The sequence below is a fragment of the Meriones unguiculatus genome, chromosome 2 (assembly GCF_030254825.1).
Source record: "Meriones unguiculatus strain TT.TT164.6M chromosome 2, Bangor_MerUng_6.1, whole genome shotgun sequence".
NCBI lineage: Eukaryota > Metazoa > Chordata > Mammalia > Rodentia > Muridae > Meriones > Meriones unguiculatus.
This window is the reverse complement of record NC_083350.1, coordinates 64,662,231-64,687,151: the sequence shown is the minus strand read 5'-3', so window position 1 is coordinate 64,687,151 and position 24,921 is coordinate 64,662,231. Positions and strand designations below refer to the sequence as shown.

The 24,921-nt window shown below is 40.5% G+C and overlaps 1 protein-coding gene across 5 annotated transcripts in view; it reads right to left on the bottom strand.

Moving 5' to 3' along the window:
* Window positions 1–5,919: 5,919 nt before the first annotated feature.
* Nol4 (nucleolar protein 4) overlaps window positions 5,920–24,921 on the bottom strand; it is a 345,385-nt gene continuing 326,383 nt past the window's right edge. For 4 of the 5 annotated variants that reach the window (XM_060377625.1, XM_060377621.1, XM_060377622.1 and 1 more), the window contains one exon: window positions 5,920–6,438. In XM_060377625.1, the coding sequence (XP_060233608.1) occupies window positions 6,245–6,438 (194 nt within the window). In that variant the 3' untranslated portion in view covers window positions 5,920–6,244. The remainder of the gene's footprint in view (window positions 6,439–24,921) is intronic. The other variant, XM_060377623.1, reaches the window with a different exon arrangement.

Below are 24,921 nucleotides of genomic sequence, written 5' to 3'. Positions count from 1 at the left end.
TGTTTTTGCACCATGGCCAACTGATGGGGTCAAGTCCTCCTTGCAGAAGGAGGGAGGAAGAAAGGACCCTCAATGCTCAGCAACATCCGTGTTTAAGACTGGAGAAATGTTGCCTTTTCTGTCATGACCTGTCTGACCCTTCAGCCTTCCAGTCCTACTGGAGAATGCAGATGGCGAGTCCTAAGGAAACTTTTCCTCCTGGGCCATGGAAGCAAGGGCAAGGAAGGCTTTGGATCTTGAAGGATGGTGTGTAAGATTCCTCAGGCAGCTCATGCATCCTTTACATTTTCTTCCTCAAAACTAGGAATTTGATAATGGTATTTTTGTTGTTTTGATTTGTTTTTTGAGATTTCTTTTGGCTTACCTGCCTTTCCTAGAATCTATTTACTGAAGAAAAGGTTATGTTAGTTCTTGACATTCTCCTACATTTCCTGACTCTCACTAGATCAAAGATCATTATTATTTTGTTTATTTATTTATTTATTTTACTTGTCTGCATCAGTTTAAGTGCACCACCTATGTGCAGGTGCCTGCAGAGGCTAGAAGCTAGAAGATGGAGTCAGATCCCCAGGAACTGAACTGAATAACCATGGTTGTAAGCTCCCTGATGTAGGTGCTGGAAACTGAACTCAGGTCCTCTGAAAGGGCAGCACAGACTTGACTGTCCTGTATCAGGGGAACTGAGATAAATGATGTGGAGTGTCCTTCCATCGAGTGCAATGAGTAAGGAGAAGGCGTTTCTCCTGTGAGCTTGGTCTAACCACTGCAATTAAACAAAAAGTATAAGACGTAAAGATTTTTCAGGAATAAAACTTGTCCTAATCCCATTCTTTATTCGGTAACATTTATTCTAAATATTCTGTTTATCTTATTTTTTTCTCATGAAATTAAGGCTATTATTAATATTCTTGCTATCATCTTTTTTCTTAATGTCTTCAAAGGAGGAAAATAATAACTGAGGAGAAATGCAATTTTTATACAGGAGCCAGACACAATGGATCCAAAGAAGAATTGGAAGCAAAGAACTTTAAGTTTTAAGCTTCCAGAGGTATCCTAAATTCTGTAGTTTATCACCAAATCACTGGTTCTAATCCTATCAAATATTAAATATATATTTTTTTCTGGTTCAAAGTAAATTGGACAGCACTGATGCTTATTATTCTAAGTCCCATGGATAAAGGTGGGTAGTTTACAGGATGTAAGTGAACTTTGGAATCTCATGTATCTCACTGGCCTAATGAGTTGAGACTCGCAAGCAGGTCCCAGGGAACCACCTGGGTAGAAAGAGCTTCTAAGAAATTAATGCTAAGGAATAAATCAGAAATGTTCTTTTATTTCCCTTGAAAGGTTTGCCTCTACCATTTACCATCTTTGTTGTATCTAACTGGGATGACAAATTCCAGAAATACTTCCTAAAATGATCTCTCTATGAGGCAATCCTTTTAAGAGCAGGGGCCGCAGCTGATGAGAGTTTATAAAGATATACTGCCGAATAATGTCTTCCTAAGAGGAGAGAATAAATACAGTTGGGTCCTGAGAGGTATTTCAAAGAACAAAGGAAATTAAATCAGAGAGCTACAGAGGTAGACTAATGCACCCCAAGAGAAGCATACATCCTAATGAGAGCTCACAGATGTTTTGTTACATGTCAAACGAAGAAATTAAAATTGTATGTTGAATTAAGGTTTCTAATTAGCTGACCTTAATATAAAGAGATTATCATGTATTACTCAAGTGAACATCGTATACTCACAGGAATCCATAAATGTTTTGGAAGAAGAGGTCAAATCAGAGCTTCAAAGAAGTTATGGCATCAGGGTTCTGGTTTCAAGGATGGAGATAGGACCATCAATCAAAAAATGCAGGTGGGCTGTAAATCTTAATTCACAGAGCTTAAGGGTGGTAGGAAGAAGCTACCTCGGGTGGCAGAAGGCTTGCCTAGTATGCAGGAAGTACCCTGGGTTCATTTCTTAGCACAGTGTATAGTGGGTATGGGGTCGCATGCCTATAATCCTGGGAGGTGGAATGGGTAAGACAAAAGTATTCAGGGTCATTCTCAGTTGTGTGTTTGAGGAAGCCTGTGCCACAGAAGACTCTGTCTCGGGAGGAAAAAGATTTAAAAAATCAGAAATTGAAGTGAGAATTTGGAGTTCTCCTTCAAGTTTGGGCCTCTGTTCTCTGGGAGGACAGGGGCCCAAACTTGAAGGAGAACTAGTTTCGGTGGAAACATTCCATAGTTTACCCTCGCTTAATTCTTGCTTTACCAAATTTCTGTTTTCCAAAATGTTAGAAAAAAATAGATAATATGTTATTGTCTACTTGCTTTATTTTCAAATGTTCTCAGTGTGAACTAAGCATGAAACACAGGCAATAGACAGAAAGTGTTCGGACAAATATTCATGTTAGGAGGGTAACTGCATCTGTGGGTATCAAGATTCATAATGAGGCTTCCCCTTGTGGGAGTCACACAGATGGTCCCTTTGAATCTTTTTTTTTTTAAATAAGATTCAGTATTTGTGTCAGTGTGATAACACATTTGTCATCCTAGCACTTAGGGAGATGCTAACAAGGTGAATGCAGGATTCTGTCCAAAAAACAAAAACCAAAAACACCACCTACTTTGAAACCCTCTGTTATGTTACAGTTAACTGATTGTCACTAGTGGTAACTTTTTCATATATTAACATATATATTATATATAATAGTTATATATATTAATTTTATGTGCATGGGTGTTTCACTTCACTGTATGTCTGGTAATAGTTGCATGCCTGGAGTCCACAGAGGTTAGAAGATAGCATCAGATTCCCTGACTGCAGTAACAGGGGGTTAGCAGCAGTGTGAGGACTGGGGGAATAGAACCCAGGTCCTCTGGAAGAACACTAGACTAATGCTCCAAATGTTCGAGTCATCTCTCCAGCCACCAGGTTGTGCTGCAGCTTTTATATTTGTAGAGGTTACTCCTGGAAGGAAACTCAACAACCATAGAAATGTTTCATCAAATCATTCAATGAGTATATTTATAGATGAATATAATTCATCTATAAAATAAAACTGCTAATGTTTTACTATGGACCTCAGGTTCTAGGGTGCAGTGCAAAATGGAATTATTTAGTATTTGGTGGTAGTGGCCATCTACAGAGAGGACCATCTGCACGGGTGGCTGGGCCAAATGCTGGCTTCAGCTCTAGGGCAGGGCTCTTAGAAAGACCTCTGCCTTTTTAGACTACAGTATGAGGATGGACTGTTCCAAGTGTCTGAGGTCACTGTGAGAGGTACAGGGCATGGGATGCTTCCCTTTGTGGGGGGAACCCAGTGTATGCTGGTGTTACTAGGTCTGATGCTCACTCTACCCATGTAGTTACTTGAGCTACGGAACCTAAGAAGATTCGGTGACTGCTGCTTATGCTTGTGTGTGCTCTGTACCCATTAAGAGTCGTCATACAATAAACAGTGCGTGTGTGTGTGCAGTCATATGTAGAGGTCAAAGGAGATCAGATCAGCTCATCAGTTGTGTACCTTTATTTGTTGAATCATTGTTCCCAAATAGAGAGACGTCAGGCTGATTCACAGGTGGGTGCAGGTTACAGGCAAAAGGAAAGGAGAATGCTATTTCAGTTCCTTGAGGAAATGACAGGAACATGGTGCCCTCTCTACAAAGGCACACACAGGAGACACTGAGTGTCTGAGTCCTTTGTGAGCGGCCGTAGAGTGATAATGGCAGGTAAGTCAGACCAAACCAAGTGTGACCTACTAGAGCTCAGGCTGCACTTGAGCCCGAGTTCTGATTCCTGAACCAAGAGGCAGGTTACACTGTTTACATACTATGATGTCACAGGATGTCTTCCTCAGCTACTCCCCACCATGTGCTTTGGGACAGGATCTCTCACCAAGCCTGGAGATCGCCAATCAGCTAGTTGGCTGGCTGGTACACCCAGAAAAAATATTCTTGGCATTTGTGGCCATGCCAGAGTTTTCATGTTGGTGTTAGGGATTACAGAGCACACACTTTACACACTGAGCTGCCCACTTCAACCCTGCAGTGGTCAAGACGGCTTAAGAAAGTCAGGTCATGTTTGAAGAAAAATTAAGAATAAAGTTAAAAAAAAAAACATCTTTTGAGTAGATAACGAACAATCTTTGCAGTAGCCCGTTCTTTCTGATTCCATTCACATCTCTGAATACGGTTTTCGGTATTCTGAGTGGGTCAGCTTTGGGCTATTTAGGAAAAAAACAAAATATTGTTTTCAAATGTACGCAGAAGGCTACATTTAATATTTTAAACAGAACTGATCAAAATTAAGCACTAGCAGCTGTAAGCAGATAGGGATGTGTTCCAGGGTTAGAATACTTGCCGGACATATGCAAAACTCCAGGTTTGACCCTCAGCACCACAAAAAGACAAAACAAAGCTGTACCTTTTCAGAGCCATTGTTTTAACACAGAAATCTTTTTATTAAACCAAACAAAAACAGAGAAAATTATACCAGCCCTCAATTTTTTAAAATTTTCATTAAATAAGCAAACTCTAAATTCACACCTTTAAAAGGTGTTTGTGCATCTATGTATTTCCAAAATACTCATATTTCAATAAGATTTTCACATTATATTCACCAACAGTATCACAAAACTTTTTTTTGTATTTTTTTTGTTTTTGTTTTTGCTTTTTTTGTTTACGTAACTGTAAGGAACAATAATTCTAGAAACACTAGAAGAAAAAAGCATAGCAATGTCCACAGTTACAAGAAAAAGTGCACATTACCCGGTCACAATCACAGTCAGTACTTGAAAAAACTATATGTAACAAGTAGATAAAGAACACCACTGATGCCTTCAACCCAGTGTCAGAAACCGAATGACAGGTTTTACACAAAATAAGGCAAATTCAAGAATGCACGAAGCATTTGTAATTCAACAGAAAGGAAAATAGTACAAGCGTGAACTAAAGCACTTCTTAAATATTTTAAAAATAGGCTTGCTTCGGTGTACAGGAAACACCGCTCGTAGTGTGTCTAACACAAAAGTGAAGAAAAGGGCAGGGCACGGGGGGCGGGGCAGGACAGGAGGGGAGCGTTCATTGCGAAGAGACAGCTCTATCTGCTGAGAGTTCTCCATTTTAGCCAAAAAGAAAAGAAAAAGAAAAAAAGAAAAGAAAATAGAAAAAAAAATCTAAATTATACAAATCATATCTGGAGACATAACAGCCTTTTCTGGAAACTTAGAAATGAAAAGTACACGCAAGAGTGCAAAGTTTAAGATTGTCACTTGCAACCTCAGAACACATTCAATCGCCCAAGTCCAGCTGTTCTGGACTGTGGCTTGTGGGAGGGCAGCACAGCCAGGGGCCGGCAGCTCTAAGGAGAGCACAGCGTGCTGGGTTTGTTTTCAGTACGTCTCTTTGTAATGTCTAGAAAATTCTGCGATGAAAACCTGCCACGGTGAGCTGCCGAGTGGCGGGGTGTTCTGAAACCGGCACAGGTACAGAGATGCAGGCGTCTCTTGGAAGTAGCTCCTGACGGGGACGGCTTAAGGAAAGTAGGCAAAGGGTTTTCCAGCATTGAGTGTTGTTTTTTTTTCTCTGTTTGTAGAAAGAATTTGAAAAGAGGTGAAGGCAAAAGGGATGTGGGAAGGGGTACTTACAGTAGTTTCTCAAAAAACAGTTTTCTTTTAGGACCTATGAAAAAGTTACCAAAGTAAAAATGACCGTTTTTGAATGAAAAACAAGTTTTCTTTTATAAAAATTACATTTTTTTTCCTTTTAAAATACAAGATCCTTTTTTTTTTCATTGTTGTCATATCCCGTAGCAACAAGAAATTTGGCTTTTTCTAGTTTTTTTTTTTTTTTTTCCAGATACTTCACCTTTCAGTCCAATGAGTCAGTAGAAAATTCCACTAATATTTCAGTTGGATCTTGAGCTATTCTTTTTTGTAATCTACCACAAGCTTCTTCATTTTTATCCTTGAATTAAGAGTACACAGCCTTGTGTATTTTTTTTTTGAAAAAAATTGCTTATGATATTTATGCTGACAGGCTAAAACAGAAAGCAAGAGGCTGGGCACATTTGAGCATCTCAAGCACTCCAAGGTCAGAGTTCCTTTGAAGTTCCCTGACACACCAGAATGTAGATCAAGGACAACGTGGCACGATGGAAGGGTTTCTCTGAAGAGACTGTGCAGCACGACCAGGATAATCAAGAGTGGAAACTGCAAATCCAGACCTCAGCGAGCACGGACGTCGTCCGCCTCAGTTCTGCTGCAGAATGAGATTTTCCAGTTCATCCGCGGAGCGCAGGAGGAACGCCGCGGATTCTCGATACCCCGCCACGAGCTGTCTCACCGCGTTGATTTCCGTGGGACTCAGCTGAGGTCTGGAGTTGGAACTGCCGGAGGATCCTGAGCCGGTCGCCAGCTGCCTCTTCATGCTGAGATCTGTGGGTCCTAGAGAAAAAGAACAAGCAAAGTAAGACGGGAACAGTATTCATTCTAGCATCTCACATGTGGGCGCCCATCAAATTACGACTGAATTTATTCATGAGTGCTTTCGCGAGGAACCCGTGGCCTCTGCAATCAAACGCATCTGCTCTCTGAATTCAGAGTAGTGTGATGTGACATGAGCGTGTAAGGATTTATTTATTTTTTTCCAGGTATCTTGGGCAGCTTCCAGCCATCACTTCTTGTTATAGGGAAGAATCATGCTCTTTGAACACTGGCTCTTGGCAGAATTCAGTTTTCAGTCTATCTCCCACATGTTGCGGAAGCTTCTATGCCCCGGTCCTAAAATTTCATTTGCTGCATTTACTAACAAAGGCCACACATTCCCATCAGTTTGGAATTTTAATTATCTCCTTGAAAAAATTTAAATGTATGTGTTAATATTTTTATATATATTAAACTTATTCTTTGAGAATGTCACGTGTTTATGAGATATGTTTTGATCACTCCCACTCTCCCATTCCTGCCCTTCCAACTCCTTCCACATCTCCTTCGAAGTCTCCCTCCCAACCTTATTTCCTTTTGTAAAAAGCCCACTGAGCAGTCAGTGCCACCTGCGTGAGCATGGGGGTAAAGCCGACCACTGTCGCCTCAACTACCTACAGAGCCCTGGTACCCCAGGTTACCCCGAGCTTCTCAGCGAAGGGTGGGGCTTCCTTCCCCCATCCTTGCTGACATTTTGACTGGCTTGCTGCCGTGCAGGTCTCCTGTAGATTACTTTTCCCCTTGACACAACCATGAATCATCAGGAATCTCTCAACGAGGGATTGTTTGGATCAGGATGGCCCGTGGGGCGGGGGTAAATTTGCTTTATCTTGATGACTGGGCGGGGGGGGGGCACCGATTCATGGGCAGGGCCCTGGACTGTGGAAGAATAGAGAAAGAGAGATGAATACAGACAAACACGCAGAGTTGATGGCCGTGGATGTGACTAGATGCTTCAGATTCCTGATGCTCCCAAGGACAGTGAACAGTGATCTGAAACCGTGAGCTCAGGTAGACCCCTTCTCCTCTAAGTAACTCTGTTAACATCTTTACCACAGCAACAGGTAAAGAAACTATGACACTCTCTTAAGAAGCAAATGCTGGGGGCTGAGGGACTTCTGCGTTTTGTTTAGAGTAGACAAAAGTTCGAACTGCATGTTCAAGACTTGCTTTAACTTTTCTTTCTTTTCCTTCCTTCCTTCCTTCTTTTCTTTCTTTTAAGGAGTTGTTTGAGACCTCTCTTTCTCATTATATTCAGGTAATATTTACTAGCGGGTGGATTAGCTTTATAACAGGGTAGACTGAAGTTGTCTTTGAAATGAAGTGAGGAAGCAATTCTCGCTATGGCCCTTCAGAGAAGCTAGGTGTTGGCAGCACAGCTTTGTCTTACTAAGCTGCATCTATTCGGACAAAACACAGTCAGACAGACGTCCCCAGTATTTCTTTATATATTTAGGCCAGTCTGGTGGTTCTGATTTTGCACAACATTTAACTTTATACTGAAATATAATCCAAAGTTGTTAAAGACCTTGAGTTCAGACATTAGCATGAAGAAGAAGGCACTTCATATCAAAATTCCATCATTAAATGTTTGTTTTTGTGATTCAGCAAACATTTATTAAGATCACAAAATTTGGAGGGAATTTCTAAATTTAGAAGTAATTGAATAAAGTATTGCTAAGCATAGAAGCACAGCAGTCAAGATGCCAACGATTCTGCAACATGAAAGTGTTTTAACAGACCCTAAATAGGTGTAAGAATTCATAAAAGGGCATTCCGTTTGTGAGCTAAGTCAAGGGATACCATTTTCCTACGAGCTCTTCCCGAGGCATGAGGGAGACAGGTCGATACCCGGCCTCTCTGCCATCCTCCCCAAAGGAGTCAGAAGTCTCCTGAGAGGAAAACAGTTTCACTTGAAATTTAATTAGAGCAGACATAAGCTCCACACAAGGAACTCTGACATCTGAGAGAACTATACTTCTTCTGACATGGCCTTTCCACGCTTTGATTTTTTCAGGCCAGGTTTATCTTCCACTTAGCCTGCTATTTACAAACTCATGTTATCGACATGGCAAGCTGAGAGAGGCATGGGCTGTCACATTTGTGGAAAGGAGTCACTGAACCTGCACTCAAACAAAAGATTAACAGTGTCTGCCCTGCCTGCAAAGTTCTGGGTAAACTTTTTCCTTTTATTGAAAATAGATTTATTTTTCAAATAACGTATCTTGAAGATGGCTTCCCCTCCTCCTACTTCTCCCAGTCTCTTTTCTCCCATGCAAATCAGCATAGTGGCATAGCAAGAGCTCGGGGTTGCAGGTGGACACTCTTCTATCCTGATTTTAGAAGCCCAGTACTCATACCAAAGAGAGCTGAGAGTTGGAAGGGTCCTCCCCTCAATCACGTAGATGTCTCGAGTTTGGGCCTGATTACCCCATTCTATTAGAAGGCGGAATGCTTTATTTGACTTTTCTTGAAGCTGAATTGCTGAACCCTACTCTGGAATTGAGACAAGGTTAAACAGGAGCTCTAGTTGTCTTTGGCATAAAAGAACCTCACAGAAACATTACAGTTTAAGACTTACTTAGCATTTACATTTTGGCTTGAAATTCTTGTTTGTTTTTATTTTTTTTATCAAGACATTTTGATTGTTGCAGTTTTGTGTTATATTGAGATCAAGTCTCATGTAGCTCAGGGTGGCCTTGAACTTACAATATAGCAAAGGATGGCGTCAAATTTCTGATCCTCCTTCCTTCACCTCCCATGTGCTGGGGTTTCCAAGCCAGAACCACCAGGTCCTATTTGGCTTAAAATTGTAAGCATCTTAACCTAGTAAAGACTTAGTTTGTTCTATGTTAATTAGCATATGCAAAGTTGAGATAAAGTTCATAATCTCCACACCTTCATTAGCCACCCCACCCTTCAAACTATAAAAAACACTTTTTTCACATTTTTAATGTTATAGGGGCAAGGAAACAAAAGATGTTATAGATATTCATTCAGTGAGCACTCCCACAGCCCTTGTCCAGTGTCAACACCTTTCTTTGAAGCCTGCCTCAATGATTCAATGCTGTGCTTGACTGATTCAGCTTAACTCAAAACACAACTATCATAAATTTAAGACTTAGGTCCATTATAAAGTAAGGGTTCAAATTTGATGAATATGTAGAACTTAATAAAGTCTAGAAAATTACTTTTGAAGACAAAACCACCAAGAATATGGTTATGGATGAGCCAGGCCAGTGAATCAGAAGGACCAAAAACAATGACCTAAAAGATGATTAAAGAGAAAATGGCTTCAGTAACAAATTAAGTCTAATATATACAAAACTTCATAAGGTCACATTTGTTTATCATTGTGTTTGTCAAAGTGATACAGACTTATTCGTTATGATGATTATTAAAAGTTGAATCAAAAGTTATTCATGTGTCATGTTAACCTATATTTTTTTAGAAAGTTAAGTCTTATATGCCAAAAATAGAACCAGGATTCATTTTTTAAGGTCTGAGTTATATTTGAGTAATAAATAAATGTCAATTTATGATTCTTAGTATTTAAATAAAAGTATACATTCATAATTACATTTTCATTTCTAAAATTAATCAGTTGGCTGTTTACTTCCAGTTTATGGTACATTTTTATTTATTGTTTTAAGCTGCTTTATTTTGTAATTGTGTTTTAGTGTTATTTTCCTTCATATAATGTTGCTGTTACTAAGACACCATTTTTAAAAATATGTTTTTAGCAATGAGAACTATATTTTTGATGGCCATGGTAACTACTTTTAAGTGTTGAAAAATTATAGTGAGGTGGGTGGAGAGATTGCTCTTTCAGAGGATCTAGATTCAATTCCAAGCACCCACATAGTGGCTTACAGCCATCTCTAACTCTAGTTATAGGGTGTCCAATATCTTCTTCTGGTCTTCACAGATATCAGGCCTACATGTGGTACACATGCATGCAGGCAAAACACCCATACATATAAAATAGATAGATAGATAGATAGATAGATAGATAGATAGATAGATAGATAGTTGGGAGATGGTTCAATCACTAAAATGCTTGCTATGCAGGCATTAGGACAGGAGTTCAGATATCTGACACATACCACCAAAGGCTGCACGAGAGGGTGGACACCTGAAACCCCAGTGTTGTGGAGGTGAGGACAAGTAAAGCACTGGGGATTGCTCATCAGCCAGCCTAGCCTATGTAGTGAGCTGCAGGCCAGTGAGGCTCTGTCCTAAGGGAAAGGTAGACACAGTTATAGAAGCACACTTGTACTGGGTAGTTGTATGCCAACTTGAATCGAGCTAGAATAGAAGAGAGGAAAGGCCTCAACTGGGAAAATGCCTCCCTAAGATTCAGCAAGGCTTTTTTTTTTTTTTTTTTGGATTGGTGATCAATATGGGAGAGCTCAGCCCACTGTGAGTGGTACCATCCTTGGGCTGGTGGGTACTCTAAGAACCCACCAGCATGGCTCTAAGCAAGTCACGAGGAGCAAGCTTGTAGGTAATATTCATTCGTGGTCTCTGCATCAGTTCTTGGCTCCAACTTTCTACCCTACTTGAGTCCCTGTCCTGACTTCCTTTGATGATGAACAGTGATGGAGAAGCATAAGCTGAATATAGCTTTCCTATCCATGTTGCTTTGGTCATGGTGCTCCATCATAGAAACGATCATTCTAACGAAGACGACACCTGAAATTGTCTCCTGAAATACGCACAGACATATCCCACTTTCACACCCCTGTACATGCATACCCCACCCTTACACAGATTCTATTCCTGATGTAATTTTACAGAACGAAGATGCTTTAATTGGTGATAATTCAATTTAAGGATGACAGTGTCGCAATGACATGTGAATGAGTAGGCTGCTTCCCACGATGCTCTCACTATTATCTTAATGAATGGGTGTGTGCCTTTCTCTCAATACAAGTTAAAAATCTGTCCAAACAGCTCTCTGTGCTTCTCATATATTAACTGATACCATTTTAGACTGTGCTGAGTTAATTCTTTCTAGGCTTTGAAATTGGCCTTGGGAACACTTAATCCATGTGTACTAACAGACACCAGTTCTTCTGTCTCTTCAGCCTCATCAGTTCCCTGAATAAGCAACAGGGACAGCAGAAGCATCCTAAGTCCTCAAAAGACACAGAAAGCTACTTGTAATCAGGTGTTTTGAGTGACAACTGATACAGTCAGGATCATATTTTCCACATCCCTACAGAACTTCGCATTCCCATATCTCAATAGTTTCCAATGATTTCTTAGTTGTAGACATGACTTCTGCTATTGAAGTCAAATACAATAATCTCATGTAAGTGACATGCCTTTGTTTGTTGTTTGGCAAACTGTTTGGATGCTAACTTTGTCTACAAGTCAACTGTCTTTTCTGTTTTGAGGGGATCAGAAGTTTGATAGATGTATTCATTGATGCTGATTTGGTACCTTGCTGTCCAAAGGTATAAACATTATATATATAATATTATATTATTATTATTATCAGCTACAATTGCTAATAAATATAAAGCATCTACCACAGTGCTGGCCCACCCCATATAAATGACCCTTCTTTCAACCAATAACTGAGCATTTGACAATGGTAAAGAATTCCTGAACCACCACACTAATACAGCACCATATTCAACAGCCAATGGGCTTCATTTATATTCAGAAATATAGCAGCACTGGAATTGGAGATGAAATATTCCTTCCTGGTAGGATCATTAAATTTTATAAATTTTATATACTTTAACTTACCTTTTATTACCTTTTATTCACTAAATTTTCCAGGGCAGAGACTTCTCTTATTCTTAACCTTACAACCTAACCATTTGTTGCTATTCCCCTCTCAACCTCTTACATGACAACCAAGAGCTGCTTCCAATGAGCCTAAATTTATATACTTTAACTTACCTTATAAAAGGCAGCCCAAGCTCCCTATTTTTAATTATGGAAAAAGGGGGGAATGTTGGGATCAGCAAGCAGGCATTTCTACAGGCAGCCCATGGGGCCTGGCAAACCCGGCAGGTATCAGGCATTTGGAAAGACACCCAGACCACCTGCTGACCACCTGGAACCACCCGCGCATGCTCTGGACCCTCCTATAAGAGAACTGGGGCCCCTCCCCTTGCGCTCTTCCTCTCTCTCTCTCTTCGCTCTTCCTCTCTCGCTTCTTCGCTCTTCCTCTCTCTCGCTTCTTCTCTCTCTCCTTCTCGCTCCTTCTTCTCTCTTTCTCTCCTTCTCGCTCCTTCTTCTCTCTCTCTCTCCTTCTTTTCTCTCTCTGTCTGTCTGTCTCTCTCTTTCTCTCTCTCTCTCTCTCTCTCTCTCTCTCTCTCTCTCTCTCTCTATTTACCTCCCTCTCTGTTGTAACCCCCCTCTACCTAATAAACCTCCCGCGTGGAACCAATCTCGCGGTGTGATCTGTGGACCCGCGTGTAACCTCTGTAACCTCCACATCTCTTTTTTATAATTCCTAACAATTATAACATCCTAAAACGAGCTGGGTACCCTCCCTGTCCCCTTACCCACTCCGCTTTGTCCACCTAAAGGCCAAGCTTATCCAGTCCTGTTGGTTTTGATGAAATTATTTGCAAACCGCTGGGTTCTGATACCTTGAATAGGATAGTGTTTGTAATACTAATTGTGCTCGATGCTTCTTCAGGTTCATTTTGAAAAATCTATTTCTATTAGAGTTAATATTTGTAAAATAGGATCTTTCTCTGAACGGCATGAGTACACTCTCTAGTATCCTTTCATTGCTGTTTTATTATCTTTCTATGCCCTCCTCTCTTGATTTGTTTTCACAAATGGATTTTAAATCCTTTCAAATATTCAGTCTTTTAAAATTTTCTTGGTCTATTGCTTGTTTCTATTTGCAGTAATTTCCAGAATTATTTCCTTTTCTTTTAGCATTTTCTTTGTTTCTAACTTGGGTTAAATAATTATATCAAATAAATGATAAAGAGATGGGAATACTCATTACCTTGATCTGATCGCTATATACTGCATGCAATGTTTTACAGACAGATATGTACAGTTACTGTATATTAATAAAAAATTGGGCCAGCAAGATGGCTCAGAGAGTATCTCAGTTAGGGTTACTATTGTTATGAGAAAACACCATGACCAAAGCAACTTGGGGAGTAAGGGGTTTATTTGGTTTATGCAGCCACATGACTGTTGTTTATCATAAAAAAAAAAAAAGTCAGGACAGGAACCTGCGCCAGGAACTGATGCATAAAGCATGGAGGAGTGGTGCTTACTGGGCTTGCTCCCCAAGGCTCACTGCTCCCCAAGGCTCACTGCTCCCCAAGGCTCACTGCTCCCCAAGGCTCACTGCTCCCCAAGCCTCACTGCTCCCCAAGCCTCACTGCTCCCCAAGGCTCACTGCTCCCCAAGGCTCACTGCTCCCCAAGCCTCACTGCTCCCCAAGGCTCACTGCTCCCCAAGGCTCACTGCTCCCCAAGCCTCACTGCTCTCCAAGGCTCACTGCTCCCCAAGCCTCACTGCTCTCCAAGGCTCACTCAGTTTGCTTTCGCAAAGAAGCCAGGGCGACCAGCCCAGGGGTGGCCCAACCCTCAGTGGACTGTGCCTTCCCACATCAATCCTTAATTTTTTTTAAAGTATACTTAGTAAGGTTTGTCAGCAGCCTGATCTTCTGGAAGCATTTTTCTCACCTGAGACTCCCTCCTTCTGATGACTCTAGCTTGTGTCCAGTGTATATAAAACTAGCTAGCTTCTTTAGGAGTATAGATTTTAGTATGTTTATCCTATACTATATGGTCAATATCCACTTATGAGTGAGTATATACTGTGTGTGTCTTTCTGCTTCCTGGATACCTCAACTCAGGATTATCTTTTCTAGTTTCCATCGTTTGCCTGTAAATTTCATGATTTCTTTGTGTTTAATAGCTGAGTAGTATTCCATTGTGTAAATGTACCACAATTTCTGTATCAGTTCCTCTGCTGAGGGACATCTAGATTGTTTCCAAATTCTGGCTCTTATGAAGAGAGCTGCTATGAACATGGTTGAGCAAATGTCCTTGTATAGTTGAGAAGAAGACCCTAGGGAAGATGGTCAATCCTCATTCAGAAGGATAAATGCCATAGACATTGGAAGCAGGAGAAGACAGGGACCAGTACAGGAGCCTACCACAGGTGGCCTCTGAAAGACTATTCGGATTGAGGTATTGAAACATAGGCTGAGATTCATAGCCAAACTTTGGGCAGAGTACAGGGAATCTTATGAAAGAAGGAGGAGATAGAAAGACCTGAAGGGGACAGAAGCTCTAAAAGGAGACCAACAGAGCCAAAAAGAAAGAAAGAAAGAAAGAAAGAAAGAAAGAAAGAAAGAAAGAAAGAAAGAAAGAAAGAAAGAAAGAAAGAAAGAGAAAACTGAGCCCTCAGAGTCCTGCAGAGACTGATACTCCAACCAAGGACAATGCATGGAGAGGACCTAAAATCCTGGCCCCGATGTAGTCCATAGACTCAGTCTCCAAGTGGGTTCCCTAGTAAGTAGAGCAGGGGCTTTCTCTGACGTGAACTCAGTGACAGGCTATCTGATCTGGGGGTTGCAGCCTTGACAGGCCATAGAGGAAGACAATACAACCAGTCCTGATGAGACCTGATAGGCTAGGATCAAATAGAAGGCAAGGAGACCTTCCCCTGTCAGTGGACTGGGGGAGGGGAATAGGGAGAGAAGGGGGAGGGAGGGTGAGATTGGGAGGAGATGAGAGAGGGGGCCATAGCTAGGATACAAATTGAATAAATTGTAATAAATTATAATAATAAAATATTATAATTAAATTGTAACTACAAAATAAACAAAAAAGAAATTAAAATAACTAGCTAGCACAACTGACCCCTTGTTACCTTTGCACACACAGACTCGTCACTGCTAAGCTACAAGTTTTCTGTGCTTGTTCATCCCTATGACTGTACACTACTATTGACGTCCACACACATGATGTAATAAATTTAACAAAACAAAACATCTCTAAAGTATTTAGTTTATCAACTTTTTATTGTTTATAAGTAGGAAATACTAGCCCTGCTCCATTGCACAAATTTATTATCCACTAGTTATCAATGGATAACTGATAACTTCTGAAAGCAATGCTACCAGCATGCCAGAGCTCCTTAGTGGTTGTTATTTATTTAGGTGGCCAATATTAGAATGAATATGCATTATTAGAAAGTTGGAGGTATGCTTCATATAACCATTAAATTTTAATTTATTTCTCACCCATGTTTTTCTCTTTTGTCTCTTAGTTTATGAGAGAAATGTTTATACTCTTTGGCTATAATCATAGGTGTCATTACCCTTTTGAGATTTTGTTAAGTTTTCATTTATTAATTTACCTGTGTATTGCTGGGGGACATGGAATGAGAGAATTAATACTTTATTAACCAGTTCTCTTCATTATTGCAAACTGAGTCATTAATGCCCCAAGTCATTTGCTCAAATTCAGATTGTTTATTTTAACTACATACAGATAGATAGACACTTAACTGACAGTTTAACATTTTTCTCCATTGTCTTGATCCATTTGTACATCAGTTTTGTGTGTAAATTCACCTTTTAAAAGTAATAACCTATAACCAGGACCCCAGCTGATACATCTACAACACAACCTAAGTTTAAGAACATTGCACAAGAGAGACAAACTTTATAAAAGTCAGAGAACCCGGATGTCCTTTTCTAGACTGTGTCTATAGATACAACATGGAAAGTTGTGCTCAAAATCTCCACAATATGGTCAGCTACACAAGATCAAATAATGTCAAAACCAGCTGGCATGCCAGTATAGGTGGGGACAATTTCACAATGTCCCATTTCTAGATTAAAGAAAACAAACAAACAAAAAACAATAAGAAATTATAGGTGACCAGTTGCTATAGAGAGATAGAACTGATTTTCCCCAGGGACAAGACCCCTGATAATCTTATCTTAAATGGCCAATGCTGAATAGGTGTGCATACAAGCAATGTTAAATAGACTTAGCAGGTCATATATACATGTGTGTTTGCATATGTCAGCCCATAACAGGAATATTTAAAGAAGAGGTCTTGGATTTGAGAATGAGGAGAGAGGGACACAAGACTAAAAAAAGGGAAAGGAAGAGATTGGAACCATATAAATACAGGACTCACATGTGACATTTTCAAAATTTTTAAGTAAAAAAAATTAAACTTAAATAAAAATTCAGTTAATAATAGAAAAAAAGCCTCCCCACGCACGAGGGAGGTGGGCAGCATAAACAGGGCATGGGTGATTTTACTTTTTGGAAAAAAAGGAAAGACAAGAAGTTGGAAGGAGTGAAGAAATAGGGGGCAGGTCTGGGAGAAATTAGGGAGAGGGATGGGGGGTCAAAATGATCAAAACATATTTTATGACATTATCAAATAAATAATAAAATGCTGAGTGTAAAATTAAATAACATGTATGCTCTACCTGTGTTACAGCACTGTGAACTTAAATAAGTAGCAAATCCATCTGATGAATTTGGACCCAGTATGTAATTAACCTCAAAACACTGAAATCTCATTTAATGCACATAAATGCTGAGCAGACAGCATTTAAGTCAGCAAATGAAGACATGGGTTTGAGTCCTCCTATGTCAGCTTTCCTACTATGTGAGCTTGCCCAAATTATTCACATTATCTGAGATGCAGCAGTAAACCATCAACAGTCATTGCTTCCTTTGTTTGTTCTATTTAAACACTATTTTTGTCCCTCCTGGTCCTTTTATATCCCCCTTCTTCCATAAGACTACTTGTGCCCTGTCCAAAGTTTGGCTGTAAGTCTCTGCATTGCTTTGATTCACTCCCCTGCTGGGTGGAGTCTTTTAGAAAACATCCATGATAGGCTCCAGTCCTTTTTCCTCTCTTCTACTACTTCCAGTGTCTGTCCTGTTTTCCCTTTTGAATAAGAATTAAGCCTCTTCTCTGGGGTCCTCCTTGTGGTTTAGCCTCTTTAGTTCTCTAGATTTTAGTATAGGGGCCACACAAGGAGACCAACAAAGCCAAACAAAACAAACAAACAAAAAACCCAGTACTCAGGGGGTCCTGCAGAGACTGATGCATCAACCAAAGACCATGCATAGAGAGGACCTGGACCCCCTGCTCAGATATAGGCTCAGTCTCCATGAGGGTTCCCTAGTAAGAGGGGAAGAGACAGTCTCTGACATGAACTTGGTTGCCTGCTCCTTGATCACTTCTCCCTGGTGAGGCAACCTAGCTAGTCCACAGACTGAGGATCCAGAAAGTACTGATGGGACCTTTTAGGCTAGGGTCAGACTGTAGGGGAAGAGGACTAGGGAAGAGGGATAGGGGAGGAAGAGGGAGTGAAGGACCAGGAGGAGATGAAGGAGGGGGCTACAACTGGTATACAAAATGAATAAATTGTAAATAATAATAATAATAATAATAATAATAATAATAAATATATTAAAAACACTGTTCTTTATTTGTCCTGATAAAGCAAGAAAAAATAGAATTAAATTATTTGTATTAAGTGGCCTAATAAGTGAGGTTATATGTGAGAGAGAGAGAGAGAGAGAGTGTGTGTGTGTGTGTGTGTGTGTGTGTGTGTGTGAGTGTGTGTGTAACCTGGAGAACATTGAGTGTCCTTCCTCAGAAGCTGTCTGCCTGTGTTTTGAGAGTCTCTCTCTGGCCTTGGGCTTGTTTAGACTAGGCTGACTAGCTAGTAATCCTCTTCTCTCCCCCTCCCCAGCTCATCCACTATAAGTGCATGCCACTTCTATGTTATTTTTAATGTGGGTGTGGGGAGTTAGAGTCAGGTCCTCATGCCTGCATGGCAAACGCTTTACCAACTGAGCCCTTTCTACAGCCATACAAGGTTATATTCTTAACAAGAATATAACTTTTACTTAATTTTTTAGTTATAATGTAGAATTAAGAGTATTTATATTAACATTATTAAAGCTTGGGGATTTATTTAAGTTGGTATTATAGATCTTCATATATACAAGCTAAAAACACACACATGCTTAGGTATATGTGCATGCTGTGTGCTCCACTGTGTGTTGCACGTATGACGAATAAAGCATTGATTGTTACATGCAATTTGTAGGCAAGGAACTCTCAAGATCTGCAGCCAGCAGTCTGGATCCTCAAGTAAAGACGGTGGTGGAGCTGTGGCCCAAGCTGTAGCAGGGCTGATCCTGCACCGCTTAGCTGCAGATGGGCAGGCACAGGCCCTGTGAGAGCCAAGGTTTCAGTCTGAGTTCTGAGTTCAGAGAGCTCTAGCACTAGAGTTTAGTCAGTCACGGGCAGGAAATGATCCCTCTTTTCAGTCGTCAGTCTTCACCTGGTTGGATGTTTCCCTCCCCATAAATAGTGAAATGTCTGTACACCCCATGACTAAGTCAAATGGGTATAAATATATTAATAGTTACATTTCAAAGTTTACTGAAGAGTTCACCTCTAAAGGACTGGTAGTCTCAGTCACCTTTACAATTTTGAGATAATTATCTTGAGATAATTACTTTGAGATAATTATCAAAGGGGTTGTATTCCTTCTGTATGTTTAATAGAAATATGAATAGTCTTGACTTTTTGTATACAGGCAGTACAAAACCTGTGGGTCGTGACCTTCACAGGGGTAGAGTATCAGATATCTTACATGTTAGATATTTACATTATGATTCACAGTAGTAACAAAATTACAGTTATGAAGTAGGAATGAGATAATTTTATGGTCAGGTGTCACCACACCAAGAAGAAATGTACTGAAGGTCTCAGTATTAGGAAGATTGCTGTATACCAAACACACACATTCATCCCCTAGTGATTAGATTTGATAGTTAGTTCTACAGTGCTTTAAAAACTTAAGGAAACTGTAACCAACATAGAAACACTAGAGAATAACCAGGTAACATATATGATAATTATTGTGAATATATTCTTCTAGAATTGAAATTATTAGTAACTGACACATTGATAATTAATAACTACATTACAATATTGTAGTAATATTAAAAGTTCAACATTGATTCTCAGTTTGGTCATCACTATATTGGAAAACATTTTCAGTAAAAGTTCCTCAAGGTGTGGTAGAGTTGTACATTTGAATTACTGCCTGATTTTGTTGTTTAATTTTTAATTGCATGTATATGCATGCATGTGTGGCTACGGACACCTAAGTGCAGGCACTTGTGGAGGCCAGAAGCGGGCGTGATTCCCTGACACTGGAGTTACAGATAATTGTGAGCCACCTGAGGTGAGTACTGAGAACCAAGAACCTGTCAGGGCAATATGAACTCTTAAGGACTAAAACATCTCTCCAACCCTTACTAGCTGGTTTGTGTTTGTTTGTTTTGTTTGTTTGTTTGTTTGTTTGTTTGTTTGAGACAATGTTTCTCTGTGTAGCCCTGGCTGTCTCAGAACTGACATTTTGACCAGGCTGGCCTCAAGTTTATAGAGCCCCTCTGGCTCTGCCTCCTGAGTGCTGGGATTAAAGGCTTGAGCCACTACAACTGACCTGTTCACTGTTCTAAAACACAAAATTACATGCTTTTAACATGGTTCCAATATTCACATCACTATCAATAATGTATAGTTATGTATGACACATCATTTTTATTGAAGTGATTTAAGTCATCATCAAAATGCATTATCAGGAGGTGACAGTCATAGAGGTCATTTCACATAGTCTAACATACTCATAGGATCCCATAAGTTTTATATCCATGATATAGGACAACGTAACATGGGATTTTTAGTGTGACCTTCGTATTCTGACAACCTTCAGCAATCATTGTGTACTTTACTTTTTGTTAAGGGAGACTTGGAAAGTATAAACAAATATCTTAAGACGAGGCTGAGATGATACGTAGCATGTGTCTCCTCGGTCACGATAACATTGGTTGCCTTGGAAATGGACATAAAATAGGGCTACTTCTGGAATATTTTTTGGTGTTGCCAAATTCAAACGATTTAAGGAGTAGAAGAGAAAAACAGGCATTAACTTCATGAGGGAAAGAAAGGACAGGAATCTAGTGAGCAAGACTATCGTTAAATGAGTCATCACACTGAAATGAAGGTCAGCATGCCTGGCTCTTCCCGCACACTCAAAAAGAACATTCGCACTCCACCTACAATTATCAAGACCTACGAAAGGAACAGGATTCATGCCGAATAGGGTATTTATGCCAGAAAAAGTTTCTCGCTTTGTGTGTGTGTGTCATGGTCAGAGGACAACATCGGGTGTGGGCGCTTGCCTTCTGTCTTGTTTGAGACAGGGTCTCCTGTTGATGCTGTGTGTGCCAGGCTAGCTTTTCCATCACCTTCCTGGGATTCTCCTGTCTCCATCTTGTTGTAGGGATGCTGGAATTACAGGTGCACTGCACACTTAGACATTTTCCCAGCCCTGAGCAGCTACTTTTATCCCATTTGTCAGTATGGCTCAGAAGTAAACTATAAAGATTTAAGACCCATAAAATTTTAAATAGAGGTTCCTGGAGCTAGAGTGTGTATGCGTGCCTTCTCTCCACGACTGCTTATCAAATATTCACTTCCCGTCATCAAATATCAAGAGATCTGAAAGTGAGGAAGAATTGTTTTTACGAGCCTATACAAAGCTTTTCCCTGCGTACGACTGGAGATAGAGTTGATAGATTCCCTTTACGGTTTAGTGCCCTTTCCCCAGTTTTTCACCTGTGTTATTAAATGGCTTAGAAAGCCAATTAATATTTTAAAAGAAATGGAAAAAATCTTGGGAGCAAAGCATAGTGGAACAGAGCGTTGGAAGAGATGTAGGTCACAGAGGAGGAGACTATTACAAAGGAACAACATAAGTTTGCTTGGAACATAAACATAGGATGAGCTTCCTCACCCTTCTGGACAAACTTCTTTTTAGAACAAATGTTTTATAATATATAACCATCCTTGGGGTCATTATATAGTAGAACATAGTCTTAGGGTTGCTTCCATAAGCTTTCTCTTCATGTTATTTAGGTACAGGACGATTAAAGAAGAATACAGACTACTACACTGCTACACATTTTAAAAATTTTCATTATTTTATGTATGCGAATGCTTTGTATGCATGTATGTGCCCAATGCCCATGGAGGTCACGAGAAGGCATTGGATCCCCTGGAACTGGGATTACAAATACTTGTGAACCATCATGTAGGTGCTGGTAATTGGACCTGGTCCTCTGCAGAAGCAGCAAGTATTCTGTGCCCCTGAGCCATCCATCCACACATTTACTTTTGTGATCAATTGAGTCTGAGAGAGTGGCCCATGCACGTAGGGAAGCAAACTTCATGGAGTAGGATGATTCGGTTATAGATGCATGTTTCCACCAGTCTGGTCACTGGGCACAGAGGCCGTTCAGGATAGCAATCTATATGTCAGCCAAGAGCCAAATGTCACTGAAAACTACCATGTGACTTGAAATAGCAAAAGATAACACCAGCATTGTAATTAACAGTTTAACATAAGGTAAGGCATTGGTGTTCAGCCATCTCAGAGGGATTCAAGAAGACACAGAGCTCTACGACAGGAAGTTAGTGGGCCGCAGCCCCTGCTGGGAGGTCTTCCCATAGCCACACTGGGACTGAAGGATGATGCTCCATACAGAAGGTAACAGTACTGATGCACTAGAGCAGGAGAACATGCTAAACTGCCCCATGACCTCTGACCCCCACTCCCTCATCCTCAAGCTTCTTCTGGAGTGCCAGAAGCTAGAGAGAGGTGAAATTGAACTGGTTTGTAGAAATAGATCCCCAGAGGATATGACAACATTCAAAGGGCACTTTGCAAAAAAAAAAAAAAAAAAAAAAAAAAAAAAGGGCCTACAGCAGGCTTAATATCACCCAAAGGGTCCTCATATTTACCAGCAGGCTCAAGAAAGCAGCCACAGAGCACCAAGGAGGTCTTCCTTCAACCCTCTCCTGCACTACACAACACAGAATCCTCAAGGGGACATTAAAAGCGCACAAAATCCATCTTTCTGCACAGTGGTAAAGATGAAGCTCTGAGCAAAGAGCTGCCCGATGTTGAACTGTAAACCCAATTACACATGCTGGATAGCCACAGAAGGCCCGGATCACTCACCTCCCCTGTCAAAGCCTGTACCAGGGTCCTCAACCTACAGGAACCCAGTAAAAGCCGTGAAAGCTCAGTGGTCGTTTGAAAGAAGCTTCACGAACTCTGCAGATAATTTATATAATTCCTTCGATCTTCTGGCAAATCACTAACATCATGTTCAGTCATTAAAATTTATAGATCAGCATCATCTCTCCCAAACCCCAGCCATCTCAATACCAGACTGTCTAAATAATTCAGGGACTCTATTGAATTCCAGGTGATTATCTTGCTTCCCATGGGAAAGGTGGAAAGAGAATGGACTGACCTGTCAATAGTGTCCTTGGGTTTCCAATACCCAGTCAGCCTTCCTTCAGCTAAACAGCGCCTCAAATCGTGGCACAGATGAATTGTCCTAACATTTGAGTCGTTTGTAGTTTTCTAATTTTTGAGGTAACTCCAGTTTATGAGCAAGGTTTTTAACACCTATGCCACATTAGGAATTATCTCCTCTTGGAGCTACTGATGGGCATTTACTCAGAACTTCTGGATGCATGAAAGTTGTTTAAAGGTCAAGCAGCTTGAGCTAGAACCACAAATTTCTCTATTCCTTTCATTTTGCCTGTGTGTACAGAGTGGACTGTGCACATTATGGTGGGTGCAATCTTACAGGCGCTTATGCGCAACCATAACTGTGTATGTAAGTTTTTCCTTTGGCTGATCTCCATATTTTTTGAGACAAGAGTCTTTAACTACAAAAGAGATTTGGCAAGCATGGTTGACCAAAGAGTTTCTATGATCTTCCTGTCTCTGCACACTCTTCACCCAGAGCTGGGGTTCCAGGTGCACACCAGAGGGTTCTGGAGATCTGAACTCACATTCCTGTGCTTGTACCAGCAGAGACCTTACCCACTGAGCCATCTCCCTAGGCTCCAAAAATGGAACTTTTAAAGAATCAGGCTCGAAGCTTCCTTGTCGACCAAACTTACTTCACTGAGGAAAGAATGCTGCACAAGTCTTCAAAGACAGAGTGTCTGCTGTGATTAATGCAGGAAAAGATTTCCTCAGCACCACAACCAGCCAGTGTCAATCTGAGTGGTGACTCAGCTCTTCTAAGACAAATCCCTGCAATAGTGGTCATGCCCTTGGTGCCATGTTCCACCCGCCTTCACATCAGCTTTGGCTCCACATCAGCTTTGGCTACTGGACAGTTTCAATGGAGCCTGCTATGTTAAAAGGTCCGAAATCTGAAATTTATTTCAGTCAGTTCATGTCAGTGTAATAGTTAACCTATGGCAAGTGACTGTCGCATTGGATTCCACAGAGACAGATAAAACTGTTTGAGAGAAAGAAAATATAATAAGGATACAACATGCGTAGTTTGTAGCAGGAAAATGCCCTGATTAAACAATAAAGGGACATATTAGAGAAGTGATTTTACTTCTCTAGTAAGAAGAAGGGCACCAGGCATATTTGTGTTATGCAAACATATATGCAGTACAAATACTCATAAATACAATAACTAAAAAATAATATGTGTGTATGTGTGTAAATACATGAGCAACAAGTTGAATCTAGTCGAAAAAACTCTAACTAGAATACATTATGTTTGTGTGTGTATATATGCAGGTAGGTGTCCACCTGCATCTCGTGTGTCGTCATGCATCAGAGGTAAGAGGCTGACACTGAATATCTTTGTCATACTGTATGTTTTTGAGGTGACGTCCCTCACTGAACCTGAGGCTCACTGTTTCTGATTAAGTAACAGAGCAGCTAGGGCCAAGATTCCCCTTATCTCTGCTTCTCTGGTGCTGGGACTAGGTTTTCTGGTGCTGGGTCTTCACATTTGGATCTTCATGCTTGCCCAGCATACTCTTTACCCACTGAACTACCTCTCTTGCTTTGAAAAAAAAAAAATCACTATGCTTTGACAACCCAACCAGAAGTCTCTGAGTTATAATAACTGCAGACTCCCAATTACATAGACACCAATTTGATGGCATAAGCCACCCTTTTCACATAATAGGTTATCCTGAACATCTTCCCATTATGCAAAGGGCCTACTGATTCACTGTAGGGGATTACACAGCTTCTGTGAATCACTTTCAGACACCACTCTATAACATCATTATCTATTGAGCTTTCTGTGATAGACTTTATGCAATTCTTACACAGTAGGAACATTCAGCTGGTGTGGAGCAGGAGGGGAAGGCTCCTCCCCATGCCCCATGTGTCAGCATGACTTCTTTACATAGGATTGCCAAACTATCATGATTTATTAAGAATATAAGATAAAGCCAAGTGAGCACCCCCTAGTCCCTGGATAGTTACAGTAATCATTTTCCTCTGAAGAGTAGACTTAAAAGCCAAGCATATTTAAAGGCAGA